Below are 25,312 nucleotides of genomic sequence, written 5' to 3'. Positions count from 1 at the left end.
ACAAAGCACTGGGAAGCACTGAATTCTGGTATACAGGTTCAAAACACTACTCCGAACCTGTACAAAGAAGAAAGCTGTCAAACAGGTTTGGCCATTTCCTCTCCCTTTCAAAAAGAATTTACATGCAAGTGGCCAAAGAGGAGGCGCGGGTGCAAAATGCCACTGAAGCCACAAGTTACCAGGCTAGGACACTTTTATGATATATATTCCCCCACCCTCAAGCCTGGTTACCCACCTGTTGGTCCATTTCAGGTAATGTTGCACTAGACATCTTCTCTTTCCCTTTCGATCTCAGCAAGCGGTTGAGATCTTGAACAATGTCCTTTGTTACAAACTCGGTCTTTTTCCTCTCTGTAATCAGAATCCCTCCTCTCTGAACAACCTGCAAATATATATATATAGATATAAAAACTGAGAATGATCTCTTCCATTAGAGCAGGAATGGGGAACCTGTGGCGCTCTAGATATTATGGGACATCAACTCTCCTCTTGTACGCTGGTCACTGGCCAAGCGGGCAAGGCTAACGGGGAGTCCAACAACATCTATAGAGCTGCAGGTTCTCCATGGTTGGAATATGCTTCTGAATACCAGCTGCTGGAAACCACAGGAGGGGAGAGGGCTCTTGTTCTCAGGGCCTGCTTGCAGGTTTCCCACAGGCATCTGGTTGGCCAGTGTGAGAACAGGAAGCTGGACCGGGGGGGCCACTGACTTGATCCAGCAGACTCTTCTTTTGTTATTAAGTGCACCCGTATCAGCCTAACCTTATGCATGTCTGCTCAGAAATTGACTGAACTCAATGGCTGCTCACTTCCAGGTAAATGTGCACAGAACTGCAGTTTTACCAGAAATTTACTAACTTCCATATAAACATGCATGTAAATTCATTCAAAATGGATCTTACCATAACGTTTTAACCAAAATGTTTGAATCAATGTAACTACAGATAAACTAATAATCAAACTGAATTATTTAATAACAGACACAATAATGTATTCTCCTTAATCGTTTGTAATATTAGCAATTAATATAGGGTGAGATTCTGCCAAAATATAAGCATTACTGTGGAGTCCAGGGGGGGAAGGTACTTTACATACATGAAATCTTTCCCATTAAATCTATAGGATATGGAGCCACTTTAATTCAGAAATACACGATCCCATTGTGTTCCATTGGACTTACTCCCAGGTAAGCGAGCCTGGGATTGCAGCTGTAACATGTTTCACTTTGGATGCATTGTGTCCATTTTAGAACACGAACTACTCATTATTAACAAAAGATAAGCACTAGGCAAGATGAACATGCTTGTTAGACATGTATCCCACTACAGTCTAGAAACTATGAAGAAAGCAATGATTTCTCCATAAAAGCTCATTATTTTCCCCTCTGGGTGAGAAATATACACTCCCTGCTCCTTACAATTCCCCTTATATGGTGGAAAAGATGGTTGATGCTTTTACATTCCTATAAACTATAAGCTGTGAAATAACTTTGTACATACTATAAATATTTCATGAAACTGCTGAAAGCCAAATACCTATGCTCCAAAAATACGTGACAATAAATTGATGTGTCACCATCCCAAGTAACTTTGGACTTGTGAGTTGCCATACCAAAAAGGTTGGGAACCACTGAAGAATGGTAAAAGAAAAGAGAGAAGAGAATCCTACTTTTTCTTAGCTTTTCTATACCTGGAGCACAAATTAACTTGAAAGCCAAACCCTGTCCACTTCTGTAAGTCTTCTACCAAATTTAAGAGGAGTGGGGGTAGAACTGGCAGAAGGACAGAGGATTACTTGGCTAGTAATCATGGCTCATGTTTATAGGCGCCGGGCAGTAACCACAGCTAGCCTAATTCAAACATAATGCGAACCAGGTAATGAGTGAGGTAATCTGAGAGTGTGAAGGGAGGAGCACACGGCCCTGAGAATCTTGCCATGGTTTGGGCATGACATTTGGGCCAGGTCCTTGAAAAGCAGCCATAACAAAAGTATCACCATCTCAGCGAACTTAATCAGCCTGGTATAGAAGGCAGAAACTGGAATCATAATAATAATCATAATAATAATTTTTATTTATTTATAGAAGCATTGACCCCCACCAAAAACTCAACATAAACTTAACTGCTAAAGCGAATTAAGGCTTGAAGACCTGTTTCAAAAGTAAGCTGCTCCCGCCTCTGCTCCAAATTTATGTAAACAAAGCCTACAGCCCATAACATTTCCACGGCTTACCTCTTTCAGTTTTTCCATCTCTCCAGCAGCATCTCCAATAGGTAGAATACATTCCTTGGGGCCCATCTGAACTAGCAGAGCTTCAAGGTTTGAAAACTGGTCATTATCTGGAAACTCACATACTTCCAGCTTCCTCACTAAAGTATCCACAAACCCAACTCCAACAAGTTTTTGCCCATCAGCTGAGGATACCCGAATTCCCACAACACCAACAGAAGATGACATATCGTGGTTAGAAAACAGAACGTCTTCAAAATGGGCAAGGTTCCCTGGAGAGCCCTATTTAAGAAAGAAAAATCACAGTTTGAGAATTTCTTCACCTATGTATCTGGTCCACCTGCCTCCCTCTCCCTGCATTAGACAGACTTTTTGAAACACCTATTTGGGTAGTCTTAGCCTGAATAGTTTCTTCATCTCGCCTGAGGGCTCTTGCTGACAGACTCAAATGCAAATTTTAAAGTTTTGACTGCAGATTCACAAGGCTTACCATGGATCAGCTTCCTCATCGTTGTCTCTGGGTCTAGGATTCTTAATGCAATTTAATGTCCCTTATGCCCTTAAAAGGATCTCCAATCACATTTTCCACTGGGCAAATGTGGAGTCAGTAAGCTTTGCAAGGGTAAAGCTATGGCCACTCATTGGATCCTGGGCTGCCATGGTTAAAAAGTAAGTTTCCCCAAAATGCACAAAAGCAAAACCACCAAAATTGCAACAACAACAAAATCACTCAAAAAGCGATTAGATTAGTCAAGACTAGATTACACTAGATTAGCCTAAGCAGAGAAACAAAACTGGTGGGTGGTGAAAAGAAAAGAGAACATTGGCAGGGGGTTTGCTATCCCCATTAGCAAAAACAAGAGAACAAAAAAAATGAAAGACTCAAAATTCAAAAAGCAAAAACTTTTCTCAACAATCTAGGTGCTGTCTGGGCCCGTAAACCAATGTTGGAGAGAGAGGTTTGGAAGAGATTCGTACTCAATAAGAGAAAGAGGGGGAGCAGAGGTTGCTGCAAGCCTGCTAAGCAACACCCACTCTTGCAACTTGAGCTCTGGGCTCAGATTAACCCTTCTGTGTATGCAAGTGTGAATCAGTAACTGTATGTAACAACAATGACAATTTAAACATGTGAGGCACAGAATTGCAGGCACAGACTTATTATCTCAGGATCTAGGCACTGGTCTCTTATTCACCCATATTCAGCTCTCAACCCAACTGGTGCTTTGTGATGCTTTTTGAGTGATGTGAGGTGCCTCCAACTGCTAAAGAATGGAACCCAAAATCCTAATGGATAGCAGAAAGGCAGTAGAAAATGCATCTTACTAGATATCAGATAAAAAGCACAAACAGATCCGCAATCAGAGCAGTAAGTATTTTATTTACTGCAACTGTTTGTGATGAAGACTTACCTTATATGCCAAATACCACTCTCCCTCCTTGGTGGATTTATTTCCCGCCTTATTCTTATACACCTCAGCCCTGTAGCGACGAATCAAAAGCAGATTCCTCAAAAAAGATTCAAAGTTCATCTTGCTAAGCGCAACACTTTCAAGTTTCCGGTTTCCTAGGAGATGAGAAAGCAGCGTAAGGAAAGTGGCTGACATACCACACACAGAAAATTGGGTGACACCTGGCTTGAGAGCAGTACATGTGAAAAGGATCTAGGAGTCTTGGTTGACCACAAACTTGACATGAGCCAACAGTGTGACACGGCAGCTAAAAAAGCCAATGCAATTCTGGGCTGCATCAATAGGAGTATAGCATCTAGATCAAGGGAAGTAATAGTGCCACTGTATTCTGCTCTGGTCAGACCTCACCAGGAGTACTGTGTCCAGTTCTGGGCACCACAGTTCAAGAAGGACACTGACAAACTGGAACGTGTCCAGAGGAGGGCAACCAAAATGGTCAAAGGCCTGGAAACGATGCCTTATGAGGAACGGCTAAGGGAGCTGGGCATGTGTAGCCTGCAGAAGAGGAGGTTAAGGGGTGATATGATAGCCATGTTCAAATATATAAAAGGATGCCACATAGAGGAGGGAGAAAGGTTGTTTTCTGCTGCTCCAGAGAAGCGGACACGGAGCAATGGATCCAAACTACAAGAAAGAAGATTCCACCTAAACATTAGAAAGAACTTCCTGACATTAAGAGCTGTTTGACAGTGGAATTTGCTGCCAAGGAGTGTGGTGGAGTCTCCTTCTTTGGAGGTCTTTAAGCAGAGGCTTGACAACCATATGTCAGAAGTGCTCTGATGGTGTTTCCTGCTTGGCAGGGGGTTGGACTCGATGGCCCTTGTGGTCTCTTCCAACTCTATGATTCTATGATTATATGAAAATTTGATCCACTGAAGTGCAACACATTTGATTTTGATGGGAAAGTTAATATGCTCCTGTTGAAATTAAACATGCCCAAATTGGTGTAGATTACATTCATGATAGCTCCCACATTTACTGTGAAAAGATTTTTTTAAAAAAAGATTAAACAGCTTAGAAAGTAAACATAACAAAGCAAAAGGCAAACAAGAAATCACATGAAGTATACCTTTCCTGTTACATATAGACAAAGGGCTTACATACTGAATCAAGACAGTAAAATGCGAGCTCTAAAATAAATCTCCAAACCACAGGTGTAAACTTGAAGGGGGGCTTGATTCCCCCAGGGGTCACCTCCCCAAGAACTTAATCCGTTCCGGAAGTCCATTCTTAAACCGAAACCGTTCTTAAACCGAGGTGCACTTTCCTAATGAGGCCCCCCACTGCCAGTGCCCTTCCACCATTCGGATTCCGTTCTTAGACCAAGTTCTCAAACCAAGACACTATTTCTGGTTTTGCTGAGTTTGTAAACCGAATCGTTCTTAAACCAGACTGTTCTTAAACCGAGGTACCACAGTATACATTCAAGGCAACATAATTAACAGGAAACTAAATTATTATCTTAAAGATTTCAAAATAAAGCATTGCAAAGGAAGTCAACTACAGAATGCACATTTAACACAGCAAAGTTTACACAAAAAATCAAAAGAAAACATTACTAAAGGAAGTATAAAATGCACATTTAAAAAGGCATAGTTAGCAAGAGAATAAAATATTATCATAAACATAGAACATATCTACAGTGGTACCTCGGGTTACATACGCTTCAGGTTACATACTCCGCTAACCCAGAAATAGTACCTCAGGTTAAGAACTTTGCTTTAGGATGAGAACAGAAATCGTGCTCTGGCGGCACAGTAGCAGCAGGAGGCCCCATTAGCTAAAGTGGTGCTTCAGGTTAAGAACAGTTTCAGGTTAAGAACGGACCTCCGGAATGAATTAAGTGTGGCTAGTTGGATGGAGTCCACACGCTTCCCTTGCGCACTGCTCCTCACTGCTCCCTGGGGATAGCTCTCCGTCAGCTTCCAATAGCAGAGTTTCCGCAGCGTAGAAAACTGTTGCTGTGTGTGTAAGAACTCAGACAGCACTCAGGTGTTCTTGCTTATCTATTACAGTCTTTAATCGTGTAGGAAAAACAACTCATAAATCAGCCCGGCGAGAGTGCACACATCTTGCTGCCTCGCCGCAAAAGCGAAAAGAAAAAAGACACAGAGAAAAACACTCCCCTCTGTGAAACATAGCCACGCCTCAGAATGAGAGACGTCACTCAGAACTGCTTAACCCTGTAAATTCTGATTCTCTTCACATTAAGTACTTAACCCGAGGTACCACTGTACTGGGTAGTGGCTCAAGCTCAATGACCTGGATACACGATGCCAACCAACTTATATGCACGGTGATATAGTAGACACATTTTCCACGTGGAGAATGTTCCCATCAATGGTGGCCGTGTCCTAATCTGTCTGCAAAATTACTAAAACCATACAGTTGGGATTAAACCCTACTTAGTTCAGTGGGACTAACCCAGCACTACCTAGAGATGCCCAAGGGTTGAACCTGAGACCTTCTACAGGCAAGGCATATGCTCAGCCACTGAACTTACAGCTCTTCCCAAACCTAAAAGAGAAAACTAAGGTGCTGCGCGGGACACCACACAAGCACAGGCCACTTGGTCCATCTAGACAGCTCAGGACCATTTACACTAACTGGCAGCAAGCTCTCCAGTATTTCTGACTGAGCTCTCCCAGCCATACTTGGAGATGACAGGATTTGGAAACTGACTTTTTTGTATGCAAAGCAGAGTGCTCTAGCATTGAACTGTGGCCCTTTCCCACTTCTCAAGCACCTAAGGGCCACTGGTGATCAAGACTTTTGAAGCAACAGACCATTTTAATGGAACTGGTTTTTTGTTTTTTGCTTTTGTGTATATATTTACTGCAATGTGATGGTTAGCGTGTCGGACTAGGACACTGGAGAACAGAGTTCAAATCCCAACTTTGCCACAAAGCTCACTGCCAGCATAACCTACCTCACAGGGTTGTTGTGAGGATTAAATAAGGGAGAGGGAGGACCATATACAGTGGTACCTCGGGTTACATACGCTTTAGGTTACATACTCCGCTAACCCAGAAATAGTACCTCGGGTTAAGAACTTTGCTTCAGGATGAGAACAGATATCGTGCAGTGGCGGCGCAGCAGCAGCAGGAGGCCCCATTAGCTAAAGTGGTGCTTCAGGTTAAGAACAGTTTCAGGTTAAGAACAGACCTCCGGAACGAATTAAGTACTTAGCCCGAGGTACCACTGTATGCCACCTTGAGCTCCTTGGAGAAAAAGCTGAGATATAAATGCAGAAAATAAATAAAACACATATAACTTTTTTTTAATGCTTTAAGCTCAGAAGTTAACATAATCTCCTGGCTTTACTTCTGTGTTCTAATTACAGGCTCTGCTTTCTTTATAACTCAATTAGCTGTTGATCTGACAGAACTGTTTGAATAGCATTAGTTGTATAGATGAGTGTTATTTCTAGGAATCTCAACCAAAGCAAACCCTGACTCTTGCCGATTCTGAAACCCACAAGCACACAATCGAAACTTGATACCGTATTTAACTTGACCACATGCAGACTCCCCACCACCCACCTCGGCTGCAGGCGGCTGACTCCCACTTCTCCCCCGCCCTTCCCCCACCCCCACCCCAATTCATTTCAGCTCCTGTTGTTGCTGCAACTTTGCATTAGAAAAAGAATTATTTTCCTGCTTCCAAACGAAAAGAACAAAATGCGCATGTTGAAGAAGGGGTTACTTTTTATTCCCATTTTATATTGTAAAGGGCAGCACAAAAACCAAGCAAGCAAGCTTCCTAAGAGGAGCTGTTGTTATGAAAGCATGTTATGAACCGTCCTGGGTCCTTCTGCGTGTGAATTTACTTAATGATGATTGGAAGAACGGCAAGAAAGCATGTGTCGAAGAACGCAGAGGCAGGCCCATCATGTTAACAGAGCCAGCATCCGACAGAAACCTGAGGGGGGGACCAACCCCCTTTAGAATATAATAATAATAATAATAATAATAATAATAATAATAATAATAATAATAATAAATTATTTATATCCCGCCCACCCCAGCCGAACCCGGGCTCAGAGCGGCTAACAATAAAATGATACAACATTCTAAAATCATTCCATTATAAAATTTACAAATCTAAGATAAAAATTATGGCTGTTGGGTAGTTCTTGAATTGTTTTCCTTGGACCAAGAAGCTCCTAGAGAGAAAGGAATCTGCCTTTTTCACAGGGTCTGTTTAGTCTGCCCATGTAACTAACAGCCTAGCTGTTGGATACTGCATCAAGAACAGATGTGTTTTATATTCTGTGGACCCGTCCCTAAAGCTGTTTTTTTTTTTTTACCACATCTTTTCTTTGAAAGAGCAAGCATGTGGTATAATGGGCTAAGCCGAGCGGGGGGTGGGGGCGGTCCTTGGGTTCAACTTTACCTTCAGCCTTGAAACTCACTGAGAAATTTTGGGCCAGTCAGTGTCTCTGAGCCTAAGCTAGTTCACTGGGCTGTTGGGAAGGTAAAAGGAGGTGGGGAAATCATGAGTGCTACTTTGAGCTTCTTGAAGAAAAGACAGAATATAAATGTAATTTATATTTCCCTTCCGAGAGCCGGCAGCCTCCGGACCCAGCTCTCCCTCCCTCCCCCCGGCGCCCTTACCTTGCGCCAGCATCCGAATGACCGTCCGCGTCTTGAAGACGTCGGCGGCGGCCAGCAGCGCGTCCCTTCCATGCACCGTATAGTAGTCGCCGCGCTCGAAGAAGCGCACGGTGGTGTCCGGCTTCTCCGGCAGCGCCAGGATGGCGCGCACGAAGCCGCTCTCGGCATTCGCCCCGTCGGGCCAGCACGCCTCGCGCGCCGAAGTCGAGGGGGAGCCGCCGACGGCGATGTCCACCGAGACCGCCAAGGCCGCGTTGAAGTCGGACGCCATGCTGCCGGAATCTCCCGCCAACCGAAAAAAAGAAACCGCCCCGCTTACTGGTCGCGCCTCCTCAGACGCCGACTGCCACGCCGCCCTCTCGGCCGCCGTAGCGAGTCACGTGCTCCTCGGAGCCCACACGAGCCCTTGCCGGATTGTCATGGCAACGGATGCGCGCGCCGCCGCGAGTGAGATTTTCAGGGCCCGTTTTGCGCATGCTCTGGAAATGATGGGCAGGCTTTTGTGCTCGCCTTCCTCTCCCTCTCTCTCTCTCTCTCTCTCTCTCTCTCTCTCTCTCATGAATGGGGGTCTTAGCCAGGGGTCAGCAACCTTTCTCAGCCGTGGGCCGGTCCACCGTCCCTCAGACCATGTGGTGGGCTGGACTATATTTTTTTTGGGTGGGGGTGAACGAATTTATGAGCCCCACAAATAACCCAGAGATGCATTTTAAATAAAAGCACACAATCTACTCATGTAAAAAGCTATGGTTTTCCCAGTAGTGATGTATGGCAGTGAGAGCTGGACCATAAAGAAGGCTGATTGCCGAAGAATTGATGCTTTTGAATAATGGTGCTGGAGGAGACTCTTGAGAGTCCCATGGACAGCAAAGAAGATCAAACCTCTCCATTCTGAAGGAAATCAGCCCTGAGTGCTCACTGGAAGGACAGATCCTGAAGCTGAGACTCCAATACTTTGGCCACCTCATGAGAAGAGAAGACTCCCTGGAAAAGACCCTGATGTTGGGAAAGATGGAGGGCACAAGGAGAAGGGAACGACAGAGGACGAGATGGTTGGACAGTGTTCTCGAAGCTACCAGCATGAGTTTGACCAAACTGCGGGAGGCAGTGGAAGACAGGAGTGCCTGGCATGCTCTGGCCCATGGGGTCATGAAGAGCCGGACACGACTAAACGACTAAACAACAACAAAAACACGTTGATTCCTGGACCCAGTGGCGTAGCGTGGGGGGTGCAGGGGGGCTGGCCGCACCGGGCGCAACATCTGGGGGGGCGCGCTCGCACTCGCAGCTCTCTGCCCCTACCTGGCTCACTCACTCTCTCTCACTGCTGTGCAAATCCGATCCGGGTCACTACCCACTGTGCCAGGCGTGCGGGTTAGGGGGCACAAATTACTTGCCTTGCCCCGGGTGCTGACAACCCACGCTATGCCACTGCCTGGGCCGTCCACAGGCCAGAATGAGAAGGCGATTGGGCTGCATCCGGTCCTCGGCCCTTAGGTTGCCTACCCCTGGTCTTAGCCATGCTCCACCCCCACCTGCTGTGTTTACTCGGAAGTCCAGCCCTGCTGAGCTCTGTGGGCATCACTGCTTAGTGGTCCTTGTCTATCGTACCTCCAGCAATCCCCGCTGAACTTCGTGGGACTGGCTTCTGAGCAGACAGGCATAGGACTGCGCTGCTAAATGTGCTTAGTTAAAAATATAAAAAGAAGTGCCCTGCTGGATCAAAACAATGACCCAGGCAGTCCAGCATCCTGCTCTCAAAGGGGCAGCCAGATACCTGTGGGGAAAACCAGGGAGCAGAAGACACAAGATTTACCCACCCGGGAAGAATGGCAGATGAAGGTGATGGACTACATGGAACTGGCGGAAATGACTGGCAGAATCCGAGACCTGGGAAAAGAGTCGGTAGAAGAAGATTGGAAGAAATTTAAAGACTATCTACAGAAACATTGTAAAATTAAGGAATGTTGGAAGGATGATGGAATGAAGTTATGTGGTTTTAGCAGTAATGTTATAAAGTAGTAGGTAAAAATGGATTGTTATTAGGTGAGAATGTAAAGTTATAATATATTAAGATAAATTATTAAGATAAAAACAAAAATGGAAAGGATTTGCTGAAATAATTAACTGAACTAGAATACAAAAAAGGGAGGTGTGAGGAGGTCAGGGAAACAAGTAAATGAAAGACAAGACATAGAAAGGATGATTTGTTTTTGTTTTTATTTTTCTGTATTTTGTATTTTTTGCTTTTTTTGCTTTTTCTTATTCTTGTAAATTTTTTTGAAACTTTAATAAAAATAATTTTTAAAAAAAAGAAAACCAGGGAGCAGAGCATGAGCCCAAGAGACCCTCCCCCCCCTCCTGTGGCATTTAGCAACTGGTGCTCAGAAGTGTTGGCGCTTGTGGAGGCAGAGCAAATAGGCGTTATGGCTAGTAGCTTTTGGTAGCACCCTCCTCCTTGAGTTTGCCCTATGCTATTTTAAAGCCATCCAAGTTGGTGGCCATCCTTGTGGGAGGAAGTTCCATAGTCTTGACTTTCTTTTACATTGAATCTTCCAACATTCAGCTGCACTGGATTTCCAGGGGGAATGAGATAGGGTGAATAAGCATAAAAGTATCCACTTTTTCCATGTCATGTTTATACCAATGGTTCTCAAACTTTTTTTTCCTCCAGGCTGCACTTTCAGGAAAAAAATGCACTGAAAAACACAACTGGGATTGTCCTCAGTATCACCTGATGTTCCTCTTCTCATTTTGAAGATACCCATCTGTATTTCACAAATGTTTTTTTCCTATACCACACTGAATTATTTTCTTCTTTGTCCTTGAATCTGCCCACCACTGCCCCTTTTCTGTTTTTTTTAGATATATAATATTTATTAAGTTTTCCAATTTAATAATCCAATGAACCACATTAAAACATTCCAAATTGCAATACAATAAAAAAGCCAAATATAAATGCCAATTTTTTTTTATCTTTGGGTGACTTCCCATGTTCTGATTTTCGCAAAGTGCTGATCATCTAATATCACATTACATTTCTTAATCAATAAGCCATTCCAATGTTAATCCTTCACATAATTTTCATTAATCCTTCACATACGGTAACTTTCACAGCCACTGGTCTGTTCAACTTTTGCTTTCTTAGTTCTGTATGAAATATTTTTCCCTGATGTTTTCCACAGTCCAGCAATTCCATTTTCAGTTTCTGCCCCCTTTCCAACTCTACAATATTATTTTTGAGGCGAGGTCACCAGAACCATACACAGTACTCCAAATGTGATTGCACCATAGATTTATATAATGGCATTGTGATACTGGCACTTTTATTTTCAGCTCCTTTCCTATGATCCCTAGCATGGAATGTGTCTTTTTTATGGCCTTTGTATGCATGTACCTTCATCAAGCTAGTATAGCAGGCCCCATAATACATTGATCTTCAACTGCTGCTCATGGCCTGATCCAAAGTGGGTCACAACAGCAGCAGTACCACCATGCAAATATATTGTAAGTAGTTAAAAAAATGGGTCCTCAAGTTTAAACAATTCCACCAAATATGTATCATAGTCCCTTTTCCAGTGTTTAAACATCAAACAGTTTTGGGAAATAATTTATAACGAAATGAAAAAAATGTTCAGGTATTCATTTAGGAAAACACCAGAAGGTTTTCTATTGGGAATAGTACCAGGAAGCCTAAAGGAAGAAGAGAAGACCTTATATTTATACGCAACAGTAGCCGCAAGGCTATTGATTGCGAAAAATTGGAAAAGCGGTATTGTACCGACAAAAATAGAGTGGCTTGCCAAATTATTGGAGTACTACAATATATCAAAAACAATGGGAGAAATTGGAAGGATCTCAAAAGAGAAGATTGACAGGGACTGGAAGGTATTTAAAAGATACCGTATTTTTCGCTCCATAACACGCACCCAACCATAACACGCACATAGTTTTTAGAGGAGGGAAATCTGTAGGCATGCCACCTGTAGGCATTCCCTCCATAACACGCACAGATATTTCCCCTTACTTTCTAGGAGGAAAAAAGTGAGTGTTATGGTGCAAAAAATACGGTACTTGCAAAACCATATAGAAAAATCAGAACTATTAGAATGAACAAGTTCCGTTTCAAATACTGAAATACTAAATAAGATGGATAACAATGTGTAACAGAAAAAGAAGTATGAAATTAGGTTAAAGGTGTGTGAAAGAAAGTAATAGAAGTGGAAAGAAATGGCAATTTAGTAGATTGGAAGTCAAACACAAAGGTGGGGTGAGGAGTGGTGGATGGTGATGGGAAAATGAATTATTCATGAGATTGAGTGTAGGTATGTTTGAACACTTTTAAGGATTGTATGAATTGTATGTTTGTAATATATGTGTATTAAAAATTCTTTTTAATAAATAATAAAAAATATTAATTAAAAAAATGGGTCCTCAGGTTTATGTTTGGGTGAAAAGTGAGTCCAGAGTCAGAAAAGGTTGAAGATAACTTGCCACACCACACTTCAGATGGAGGGAGAAATATTTCTTCCCTCAGATATTGCTCAACTACAACTCCCATCAGCTACAGCAAGAATGGCCAATGGCAAGGGAGAATGATGAGCTGCAGTTCAGGAACATCTAGAGGGCCAAAGGTTCCCTTTTAGGCAGGTACAGCAAAAGGTGGGAACATAACTACCGGTACCTAAAATTAATAAATCCTAGGCATGCAGTCTTCAGTGGAATTTATTCCTAAGGAAAATGTGCACCAAATGATAGCTCTGCTGTCCTCCAGCCAAGTACTTCTTTGCACTTCTGTTACTCTTCAGATTTTCCTCCTTGCAGCCCAGTCCTATACCTGTTTACTCAAACGTTCTCTGTTCAATAGAAGTTACTGCCAAGTAAGTGGCATGGCACCTGAACCAATGGATTCAAGTTGCAAAAAAAGGAGATTCTGATCAATATCAGAAATACCTTTTTGACAGCAAGAGCTCTTCCGACAGTGGAATAGACTCCCTCGGGAAATGGTGGTCTCCTTCACCAGAGGTTTTTAAGTAGAGGTTGATGGCCATCTGTCATGGATGACCTAGCTGAGATTCCTGTATTGCAGGGGGTTGGACTAAATGACCCTTGGGCTCTCTTCCAACTCTACAATTCTATTATATCAAAATGCCTTTTTCCTAAATGCTAATCTAATTAGAGTTATCTGTCTATAAAACTAGAATGAAGATATCGGGAAGTGTTCCATTAAGTCATTCTTAGAAATACCACAGAAAAGCCGAAAAGATTTTCAGAATTTATTAAAATTACTTGTAAAAAAAAAGAGCAAATTTGAAGGAAAATATTTACAAGCATTAAAAAAAACCACACACACTATATTCCATGATCTGCAAGAGATGCAAGGTGGCCAAATTCATTTAGAAACTTACTAGACACCTCAAAAAAGTTTATACAAAACAGTTATTTAACATACATCCAACAAAAAGGCATCAGTAATTTTACACAAAGAAAGGATGTTCATCTTGCCCAACTAGTAAAAATGTTTAAAAAATGGATTACAGCCCAGCAAAATTTAGTCTAGTGTCAAAATTTGAAGTAATCCTTTTATTAAACTATAAGGAAGTATTTAAACAAAAAAAGTCTCTACAGGTAATCTTCAGTTTACATGCTTTTGCCATGTTTATCCTTATTTCGTGTTACAGCAATTACGAGTTTAGTTCTCTGTGCATTTCGTTCATTTCCTTTACCTGAAGACACACAAAAAAGAGTTTTATTCCTTTTCAGTTTTGATGCCTTTAGAACATGTTCATCTATTAATATTACCAATAGAATGGACACCAGTCACGAGCCTAGAAACTAATTTTTGCTAAATGTAACTCCCCCTGCCCCCAATAATATCATATGTTCAGCTTTTTGGCTGAATTTGTCTACAGAAGAATCCAGAAAGCTGTAATTTGCAGTTTTGTTTTTACTTCCTAAAAAACCTCTTCCCTGGCCAATGTATGTATCAGATCCTAAGCTCTCTAGAAAATAATATTTCCTGTGTGCAGCTTTTAAGTGACTCCCCAAACTGTTAGATGTCAAAACACATTCCCTCTCTCACACACACAGAATGTTGGCCATACTTGTTACAAACATGGCATATGAACCTTTCAGCAACTTATTGCATGGCAAGTTAAGCAAATAGATACTGTAAGAACCTGAGAATTGTTCCTGTTCACTTTCTTGCTAGATTATAGTTTTCATTATTATTTTGTTTTATTATTCACTCTTCACACTAAGGTCAAAGGGCAGGTCAAAACAATTTTACATACAACATTAAAAACAATTTTGAAAATTAAAAAAAAAGAACCACGAGAAGCTAGAATAAGCTGTAAAATATGCACCACAGATGTTACAAGCTCAGAGGAATTTTTATAGTACCGTTCTATGCCATTGTTTAAATTCTTAACAGTTCCTTTGATTTTGATTTTTTAAAACTCACCTCAGCTTTTTCATATTTCCCCTTCTTTCTTCTAGTAAAGACCTGCAGGGAGAGCAACAGGTTACACCAAGTTTTTGCAAAGCTTAGCAGTTCAAGGATCCACAGAACACTCATGCAACATTCACGACTTCCCATGTCCCATTCACTGAGGTCCCCTAAACGATAAAACCTTCTGGCCAGTCAGGTCCATGTTGCTTATGAGACCTGCAAGCAGGGGCGGCCCAGCCCGTCTCACCACCTAAGACAAAATAGGAATTGCCACCTCCTGCCCCCACACCCCGCCACAGTGTCCCACCAGAATGCTCCAGCTTCTCATCAAACTCAGGTGTTTCACAAGTGGGGCAGGAAAGATGAGTGGATCTGTAAGCAGCCATTGTGATTCTGCTGTCTGAGGGAGGTGCTGCGCCCTGTCTCATGGGTGGGCTTGGTTCACGTGCACACAGGACCAAGTCTCATCTACTATAAGAATTTATTTATTTATTTTTATCACTGTAAGCCAGGTCACTGTGGGAAGCACAGTAGCTCAGTGGTAGAGCACATGCACTGCATACAGAAGGTTGAAGATTTAGCCTCTGGCATGACCAGATAGGACGGGGAAAGACTCCTGGAATGAAAGCCCGGAGAGCCACTGTCAATCAATATAGTCAATTGTGAGAATAATGATCCAGTGATCCAAACTCTGTATAAGCACCTTTTTCCATTTATTTCTGTAATTTGGACCAAGGTATGAAAACTGGACTGGAATGAGCATATTTCACAGCAGCAGCCACCCACACCAGTGTCTGCCCGTTACAGAGACTTACAATATGGTCTCCGAAAAGTTTGCATGCCGCTTCTTTAACAAACTGGGCATTTGTTCTCACTATGATAGCTTCCTATTACCTAAATTCAGCCTATAGCATGTATGACGGTCAAGTATTTACCTCGCTTATTCTTATCCTATTCAGGAGTGAATAGCTATTTTCACATAAGATACTACTACTTTGGACACAATACATGAAGCTATTCAACCTTAAAGATCCTCCCAAGAGGCCCTTCAGGTCCCCCAACCTTCAGAATACTCGCCCAAGGAAGTTCATATGGTACAAAACTCTGCTGAAATAGAGGCTTCAGATACCAAGTTCCATTATATTATAACTAGCTAGTTTATATCTGCTGCTACTGTGACAGTTGCCTTATTACACAACTCTGGAACTTTTTTAACATGAAGAATGGGGTTAAAGTATCTCATATAGTTAGAAAAACATACCAGTACAAGAATACCAGCAACTATGGCCAGTATTATAATCACAATTACAGCAATAATACCAGGATTCAAATGTTGCATTGTGAACTCTGGTGCCTTGTCATCAATGTAGTAGATTATAACATCATTAGATTGAAGAGGTCCTGTTGAACTGTCAAGGGTAAGTCTTGGTCCTACAATCAAAGAGTCCCCTTTGATCTGAAAGAGTAGAAGCACTAGTTACACACTTCCTCTTTTGGAGTAAGCAGTCCAAGCAATATCCAATCATTGAAATACAGGCAACTACTGATTGGTGTGGGGTTACGTTTCTGATCCACAGGCACATTGGTGGAGTGCGCACAAGCCTATTACATCTCCACCCTGTTCCGCCCCCTTTTCTGGTCACTTACGGGTCACCACACTGCCCATGTGCTCAACTGCATATAAATTGGACTAGCGTAAATCAGCACTGAGTTTACATGAACCATTCTATTCTACCTTGCACAAAGGGACTGGTATACTTACATCTTTTTCAAAATAGTATGCCACATCAACTATATCTACATCTGTGTCAGATTTCTCTGTAGCATTTTGTTTCAGTTCGATAAAAACGAAAGGCTTTTCATACTGGGATGAAGAAAACACAGCAATTAGATCCACATAACCAATAAATAAATATATGAACAGAATGTGACTTTGTTAGGTTTTTAAAAATCTCTTGGAGTTTAAAAATCATGTTCTTTTTTAATAGTACTATAGTAATAATAATGATGATGATGATGATGATAAATATTAATAATTTTATTATTTACACCCTGCCCAATTGGCTGGGTTTCCCCGGTCACTCTGGGCAGCTTACCGAATATATAAAACATACACTTTAAGACAAGTGGTTTGTTTCAAGAACTTGTATTAAAAGAGATTAATATAACAGTTCAAATATCACAGCTGTATGATACAAACACTGACAAAATGTCTTGAATTAGCAGGCTATGGGATTATAGGTGGAAGCTCCAAAGAGGCACATTTCTTGTGAAGCCTAATACGTTCCATTCCAAAAACTTGTTCTTGGGAATTCTGGGTGACTCCCTCTTGAACCTTCTCGATTCTTTTATGTTTTCCCTTCAGTAGTTGATTATATATTTTGCTTTTAGCTGGGCTTTTTAGATTAATATAAAATACTTACAACAGAAAGTCCTTTATATAGTAAAATTAAATATTTAACATTGGGGTTCATCTCCTCTATCTTGAAAGTTTAAAGGCCATTTTTAGAAATACAGTGGACGCTCGGTTTGCGAACGTGATCCGTGCGGAATGCACGTTTGCAACCCGCGTCCACAACCCACAGCGTCGCATCTGCGCACACATGGCTTGCAATTCGGTGCAAAGCTCAGTTTAGTGCTTCTGCGCATGCTCGACCGCCGAAACCCGGAAGTAACCCGTTCCAGTACTTGTGGGTTTCGGTGGCCCGCAAGCCGGAAAAACGTAACCTGAAGCATCTGTAACCCGAGGTATGACTGTATGTGAATACTAGCACAAAATTGTCTATAGGAATCCAAATATGACAGAAAATCTGCAAAAATTGCTATTCATACCGTAGCAGTTATGTGATTTTTATTCAATTTGTAACGCTGAGAAAGTTGTTCTCTGATTTCACTACAAAGACAAGAATTAGAAACTGTTAGTACTTGAACATGTGATTTAGAACTGAATCTTGTGTCATCCTCTAACAATCTAACATCTTTGCATTAACCCCTAAGGGACACATCAGCAACTTCTATTGGTTCCTTCCTGTCAACTACAACTTCTGCAACTGTATTTACACCTTTCCCCATACTTGGCACTAGCAGAAACAGAGGCAAAGCTGGCTTAAACCAGCCCACTTATATTTTGCTACCAACATCAGTTAAACAAGCAAAGTGTAGATGCAGTATAGCAAAAAAATGGCTTTGGAGGAAGTTAACACTGCATTAGTATACAGATCACTTCCTTTTGAACTACATTCTGAAGAACATCCCCATCCCTAGAAATTTTATGTTTTGCAATCCTAATTACTTCAAACAGACTAAAGACATACCTCTCAAGGCTAGGTTTGTCCAAATCAGTTTCTGTCCCAGAGTGCTTCATTTCCATCGAAATCCAGCTGAAAAATAAAGTATTGCCCTCAGGAATTTAGCTGGCCGATTCCACGCATTAAATACAAGCTTAAGAAATAGGATTTCAAATAATCTTTTATTTGTAAAATTACAGTGGGAACAAACTTGACAATATAAGGAGTGGGCAACCTCAAACACCACCACTCCTAGAGCCACATATGCAGGGCTAGACATTTGGAGGGACATACCACTGGGCAAATTGTGTGGCAGGCAGTGCACAGGGCTGTATATTCACTTTAATCCCCATGCTCTGAAGTAGACAAAGTGTCGTAGGTTACTATTAGCAGTGTGGGGACAGTGATATTGGCTGCATTAGGAGTGCCTTGTAGTGCAGGGAAGAAATTAAACCACACTCCCATCCAGCTCTCAAGGGGAAATCTATTTCTGCACTGATTGCTGATCAGCTTGGCAACACAGGAAGTGAGCGAGCCATGGCAAGCTGCAGAGAGTACTACTGAGGGACATATGTTGCTTGCTGGTTGCCCACCTGTGACATAAAACATTAATGTTTTGTACCTGCATGTTTATATATTTGCCTGGCACCAAATATTTATATTTCAAGGTACATGCAGTTTCATTGGAGGCTTACCTTGTCCTTACTACTTCATCGCATTTAATGTCTTTACCCCCTTTGTCAGTTCTTCGTACTCCAGCTGAGTTCACACACCAGCAAGTGTCTGTACCATTGCACTGCTTAGCTTTGAAGTTACCATTGTCATCACATTCTGGATCATAAATGCCATCATTGTCTCTAATAGCATGTTGTGGTCTATTACTTCTGCCAGAGTTTTTGCGGTATATTTCTGCTTTCATCAGCAGGCATTTTGAAGACACTGAAAATAAGATCGCAAAGAACCACATTTAAAGTTACCATTTCAGTTTCAAATGTCTGATTATGCTGGAATGCTAGGGCTTCGCAGCTCATATTTGAAACTGAAGCAAGTTATCCAGGAGTTGTTGTACTCACATGTTCCACAGTCCACTGTGACATTGGACCCAAAACTTGTGCATCTGCATGTACTGCTAATTGAAGTACAGTTTACCACGTGCTTGTTGTTCAGGCATAAGCAACCTGTAATAATTAAATGTATCAGTTAGGAAGGAAACCAGTCAGGTACCATGCACCAAATAGGCAAGTAAATGAGGGAGGAAGAAAAAGTCTCTCTCTCTGTAGATCTCTGAGCACTCAAGATAAAGCCAAAAACTGCATAATAGAAACACCGCTACCCGACCCCACCCCCATCCATCTCGCCTCCCTCCACCCTCCTTTCTTCCTTTCTTTCTTTCTTTTTTCTTTTCTTTTTTCTTCTCCCCCTAATGCCTCAACAAATGAAATGGATTTGTAAAAATGTTACACGGGGGGAAAAAATACAAGGCATTACACTTAAACTGTAAAACAAGAAAACCCTTAATAAAATTTTTTTTTAAAAAAAAACTATATTTATATTAGATCAAGTGGTATCTTAACCACCCTCCTGCTGTTCCTTGTGATGAATTTTCACTTCAATGTTATAATGCCTACAAACACCATGGGCTGTGACAAGAATAAAATATTGTGTAGATTAAAAAAAAAAAAAAAGATAAAGCCAAAAACTGACACCAGAAATCAAAGCTCAGATGAAGTTATCATTTTAAGAAGAAATGGTTTAATTCAAGTGTACTGAATTTTAATTTAAAAAGAGGCCCATTCCAAAAGTGTCTTGTGTTTATGTAATATTTCTGAAATTACTTCCTTCTGGTGCATTGTAACAATGTTATCAAAACAGTGCAGTTTGCATATCAGAGTATTTACACTGTTTACCATCAGCACACAGTAGACTCCTGCTTTACTATTCCCTTCTAGCAAGCAGGAACAAACAATGCTACATCCAAACCAGAGATGAGTTTTGTTTTGCTCAAACAACATCAAGAACAAACCACAATCTCTAGTTTGGATCAGGGTGGATAAAAAGTAATGATTTTTTAAAATGGGCTTTTTTTATTTAAATTGAATTTTTTATAAATAAAATGCTCTTGGAGTAAAAATCTTTCTAAAGATAGATTTATATTTAAGTTGAGGGAAAAAACCTTAATCCCATTGTTCCTTTGCAAATTTATATACACAGAATCAACCCCATACCTCTTAAATGCTAAGTTCCAAGAGGTTCGTTGAACAGATTGTTTGGAGTGGAATAGATCTGCCCAAGTGTGAAGCAGTAAAAATGAAAGTGTAACCTTGTGAGCAGAATACTACACAAGTCTTGGGATATTTGTGTAATAATTGTGGAGTCAGTTGCATGCCTGTGCAACTCAGACTTGAGGCAAGTGCTGAAGGCACTTCAGGGCTAGCAACCTCTTCCCAATCCCACTGGGTTCCAACAACTGCACTAACACCTAACTGTACAGAATAGGCACCTGAATGTAGAAGCAAATCCAAAGGGGTAGTGGTGGAAATAGTAACTGGGATCTGTAAGTCCTTGGCGAGACCTTGAAGTGCTTGCCAGTCAACTAATAAGAGTTCACTGGTTCCAGACCCTTCTTCCCAGGGCTCACCTGACATTGTCCAAACAATCAAGTCTCTAACCACATCAGTTTGCAAACATGGATACATATGCTATAATGTTATTGTTTTAGTTAAATAAATTGTTAAAATTGTTATTAAGGAAATGATTATTTTTCTCCTTCCAACGAAGTACAGCAGAAAAGTTGTCCAAATATAAATAGTTAACTTATTAAACCTCACAATAACTTCATAATTATCTTTCTATGTATTTCTAGTAGAATAACCAAATCAGTAATTTTTTTATATAACTGTAAAAACTACCTTGAAAGTTTATTATTCAAAAATTTAAACCTTCATCTGGTTGTAAATATTAAGATTATACCAGCAAGATTGTCTTTCTATAAAAAAAAGATTTAAATCAAGTCTTACTTAAATTGCTTAATTACTTAAATTTAAAATTACTTTAATCAAGTGATTTAAATCAATTTCATTTAAATCAAATCCACCCTGGTTTGGAAATAACTAAGAAATTACAGTGTGTTGCTCCCACTGGCTAGATAGGAGTAGCAAAGTGGGAGTCTTCTGCTTTTGAAGATGTCATCCCCATCCTCAAAAAGGGGGGAAAGGAAGACCCAGGTAACTACTGATCAGTGAGCTTGACATAGATACCAGGGAATGTCCTAAAACAGGTAATTCAATAGTTGGTCTGGGAGCATTCAGAAAAGGATGCTGTGATTACCAAGACCCAGCATGGGCTTCTCAAAAATAAGTCATGCCAGACCAATCTGATTTTTTTTTGATGGAATTACAAACTTGGTGGATCAGGGAAATGCTGTGGACATAGTGTATCTTGATTTCAGTAAGGCTTTTGACAAAGTCCCCCATGATATTATTGCGAGGAAGCGGGTAAAATGTGGAATGAAAGAGGTAATCGTTAGGTGGATTTGTAGCTGGTTGACTGACTGAACCCAAAGAGTACTCATTAATGGCTCCTTGTCATCCTGGAAAAAAGAGGCAAGTGGGGTACCACAGGGTTCTGTCCTGGGCCCGTTGTTGTTCAATGTCTTTATAAATGATTTGGATGAAGGAATTGAGGGGACGCTCATAAAAATCTGCAGATGACACCAAACTGGGAGAGGTACCTAATGCCGCAGAAGACAGAATTGGAATTCAAAATGACCTTAACAGATTGGAGAACTGGGCGCAAGCTAACAAAATGAATTTCAATAGGGACAAATGTAAGGTTCTGCACCTAGGCAGGAAGAACCAGGTGCACCAATATAGGATGGGGGACATCTGGCTTAGTAGCAGTACATGTGAATGGGATCTAGAGGTCTTGGTGGACCACAAGCTTAACCTGAGTCAACAGTGTGATGCAGGAACAAAAATAGCTAATGCTATTCTAGGCTGAATTAACAGAAGTATAGTGTCCAGATCAAGGGAAGTCACAGTATCACTCTATTCTGCCTTAGTCAGACCACACTTGAAATATTGTGTCCAGTTCTGGGCACCACAATTTAAAAAGGATGTCGACAAGCTGGAACATGTGCAGAGAAGGTCAACCAAGATGATCAAGGGTCTGGAAACTAAGCCTTATGAGGAACACTTGAAGGAGCTGGCTATTATCTCTCCTCTAATAGAAGACCAGATTTGCTCTCAGGCACCTCCCCTAACCCTGGGTGTAGTCTCAATTGCAGAAAGGAGCCAGTCACATCTCTACTCTGCTCTATTTCTCCTACCAGGAAATGTGAAATCTGAAAACAGCTCAAGGCCTCAGGGATAGGCTTCCATTTACCAACAGGAATCACATAGGAGCTGACACAGATTAAAAAGGAAAGCAAAAGTTATTAGCCTGTTCTTTCCAGAGCTCTTAGAACTATAACAATGATGCCTCTTCTCTTCCTGATGGAAGAGGTGCCCAGCAATGGCTGCAACAGCTCCTTGCAGCCCATTTAACCCCATGGGCTTGTAAACTGTACAAAACAATCATATTGATGGCACTCCCATCAGACAGCAGATATAACCAACACTGATGAGCCTTCTATTTACACACGTCAGCTCAGTCACCCATAGAATACACAGCAGCAGGAGAGGAAAAAGAAGGCTGCTTTGGTTAATCAGGTGATTGATCCGTTAATATCACAGCCCTAGAAGGTTCCGACACCAGGGCTGCTCCAGGAAATTTTACTGTCCGAGAGGAAGGGTTAAGATGACACCATCATTCTACATAGTGACCAACTGGACCTAGCATTGGTCAGTGTCCTCCACCACACCCATAAGCCACAACCGTAGGGAGTTGCAGGGCAGGTTGTATAGTAAACACAGTCCTATCCTCAAACATCTCACCTGCCCCCCCCCCCCCGCAGCCACCTCACTCCACCTAGTGGTGAGGCCAAACTCTGCACATCACCTAGCAGTTCAACAGCTATGTATTTTAAAACTACTTCCTCTTTGTGATGTCACAGACTGAGCCTCATTCCTGTTCTTTCGAGGCAAACCTGGGGGCGAGGGGGGGGCAACGTTTGAAAGGCAACAGTCCCTGGAAAGAAGAGTACCTCTGGCAACGCTTAGATGTGTGGGGGGGGGGGTTAGGGGAAGAAAGTTTCTTCTGCACAGGGAATTCCTTAACTTGAGAGACGACACAAAATAAATAAAAAAATTCCGACGACATTCAAGAAGGGATCCCTGTAGCTGCTGAGCCCAAGTTGGCCTTACCTCCTATTTCTTCAGACAAGTTATAGTGAATATCGGCATAACCATATTGAAGCGCTGCTTCACCTGAGACACAAATACTATATACTGCCCACATCTCAGCACGCCTTTTTTAAAAGAATAACCTCAATCTAGGTTCTGAAATGAAAGCATTTTTTTCTTTGAAATGTTTTTAATTGCTTTTTTTGTACTTTGTATTTCTTGTTTTCTTTTTCTTTTTTCATTTTTGTAATTCTTTTGAAACTTTAATAAATATTATTATAAAAAAATATGAAAGCATTTTTTTTAAAAAAAAGTTAGTTTCCAGGACGGGACGTCTTCGAGGCGCGAGGTTGTACCTAGCTAAGTTACCACTTTCAGAGGATCCAAATCCGTCCCTTGACTTCGACGGATCTACTCCCGGTGAGTAGACCTAGCACTCCAGTGGGGTCAAAATCTGAAGAAAAACTCCCCCGAGGACCGCGCTTGGGTCGGGCCGCCACCCCCAACTCTCCTCGGAGGCCCTCGCTCTCTCTCCAGGGAGCTCTTTCCCAAGCAGCAGGATCCTCGACGGGGGGCAGCCAGGTGCACCCCCAGCCCTTGTCCCCTAGCCCCCACACATCCCGCCACCCACTGAAGGCAAAGCGAAGCTCTTTCTGCCCCGGTGAGAAGAAGCGCCTCGCCCCTTCCCTCCCCGCCCCGACGGGGCGCCATTTTGTGGCGAGCGGGCATAGCTCGCCTCGCTCCTCGCTCCTGAAGGGGCTCTCTCCGGGCAAGGCGCCATTAAACCCCCTCACAGGAGCGGGTAGTCGGAGGAAGGAGCAGCAGAGAAGGAAGGGGAAAGAGAAGGAGCCTTCCTCGACGGATACGTACTGCAGTTCACGGTGGCGGCGAGCGCCAGCATCGCCAGCGCCAGGTAGATGGTCCCGCGGGGCAGCTCCATCGCCGGGCAAGTTGAAGGAACAGGTAAGCAAAGGAGGCAAAATAAGTAAAATTAAAAAAAAATAGTAATAAAGAGGAGCGCTGCTTCGACACGTCTTCTCCTCGAGGCTCCGCGGCGCCCTTTCTCCCCTCGCGAAGACGCTCAAGCTGCTCAGCAGGTTCCGCAGGTAGACCAAGCCCCCTCTCGGCCGGCCGCGCCCGACGTCTCAGGTTGCACCTGGGGCCTCCTCTCAAACGACGCCTCCCCTGGCACCTGTGTCGCTCGCTTTCTCTCACTCACGCGCTCCCGCTTCCTCCTTCGAAGGACAAATGAGTCTCTCGGGGCTCCCGCCAGCGCTTATAGCCCGCAGCGCCACCTGAGCGAAACTGGGAGCGGCCAGCGGGGCGGGGCGAGTCCGGCGGCCCAGGCGAAAGAGGCTCACCTGCCCGCCCGGTGGCCCATATATGGACTTTTCCGGCGCGAGACACCTTTGGAGAGGGGCAGGGCGGGTGATGAGGTAAGAGGCGTCTGGCACCTGCTGTCTGAGGGAATGCAGGTGGATCCTGCTGGAGTGCCGTCTGAATGTAACTTTAAAAAATGGGGATGGGTGGTGTTTTCACAATTTACAGTGGTACCTCGGGTTACAGACGCTTCAGGTTACAGACTCCACTAACCCAGAAATAGTACCTCAGGTTAAGAACTTTGCTTCAAAATGAGAACAGAAATCACACGGCGGCAGCGCGAGGCCCCATTAGCTAAAGTGGTACCTCAGGTTAAAAACAGTTTCAGGTTAAGAACGGACCTCCAGAATGAATTAAGTTCTTAACCCGAGGTACCACTGTACCTGTGTGCTGGTCCAACTGGGGAAGGCTGGGGCTCGCCTGGTGGATAGCAGCGCAGTGCGCAAACTGAAAACTCTCGGTCCCTTTTCTCCCCACACCCCAACAAGAAACCAAGAAGTTAGCCCGCAAGAATTTAAAGTTCAAGGAATAGGTTTTGACTGCCTGCCTGCCTGCTGGTAACTGTCGCAATTGTGCCTGAAAAAATTGGTGGCACTGGTGA

General features: G+C 42.5%; 2 protein-coding genes and 1 long non-coding RNA gene across 4 annotated transcripts in view; 1 reads left to right on the top strand and 2 right to left on the bottom strand.

Moving 5' to 3' along the window:
- Window positions 1-8,745, bottom strand: part of MSH2 (mutS homolog 2) — a 50,782-nt gene extending 42,037 nt beyond the window's left edge. Inside the window, exons 1-4 of the mRNA XM_083733199.1 lie at window positions 8,315-8,745; window positions 3,639-3,793; window positions 2,233-2,511; window positions 236-382 (exon numbers count right to left, since the gene is read on the bottom strand). Of these exons, the coding sequence (XP_083589325.1) occupies window positions 236-382; window positions 2,233-2,511; window positions 3,639-3,793; window positions 8,315-8,585 (852 nt within the window). The 5' untranslated portion in view covers window positions 8,586-8,745. The remainder of the gene's footprint in view (window positions 1-235; window positions 383-2,232; window positions 2,512-3,638; window positions 3,794-8,314) is intronic.
- Window positions 8,746-12,738: 3,993 nt separating this feature from the next.
- On the top strand, window positions 12,739-13,929 carry LOC310842173. Its single transcript, XR_014562963.1, has 2 exons — window positions 12,739-12,973; window positions 13,513-13,929. It is a non-coding gene; the product is annotated as an uncharacterized lncRNA (long non-coding RNA).
- On the bottom strand, window positions 13,574-24,639 carry EPCAM (epithelial cell adhesion molecule). 2 transcript variants are annotated; one of them, XM_083733740.1, is made up of 9 exons: window positions 24,202-24,639; window positions 19,123-19,227; window positions 18,745-18,988; window positions 18,077-18,142; window positions 17,595-17,655; window positions 16,525-16,626; window positions 16,024-16,218; window positions 14,775-14,816; window positions 13,574-14,037 (listed from the first exon to the last, which is right to left on the bottom strand). In XM_083733740.1, exons 1-9 carry the CDS (start codon window positions 24,269-24,271, stop codon window positions 13,996-13,998), a joined length of 927 nt encoding a protein of 308 aa, XP_083589866.1. In that variant the 5' UTR covers window positions 24,272-24,639; the 3' UTR covers window positions 13,574-13,995. The 2 variants fall into 2 exon arrangements, with proteins under 2 accessions (XP_083589866.1, XP_083589867.1); XM_083733741.1 differs by having other exon boundaries at window positions 16,083-16,218; window positions 24,202-24,632.
- Window positions 24,640-25,312: the final 673 nt, after the last annotated feature.

The sequence above is a fragment of the Podarcis gaigeae genome (assembly GCF_964106915.1).
Source record: "Podarcis gaigeae genome assembly, chromosome: 3".
Lineage (NCBI taxonomy): Eukaryota > Metazoa > Chordata > Lepidosauria > Squamata > Lacertidae > Podarcis > Podarcis gaigeae.
Note: the sequence above shows the minus strand (reverse complement) of the source record. Positions and strands in the feature narration are given on the sequence as shown.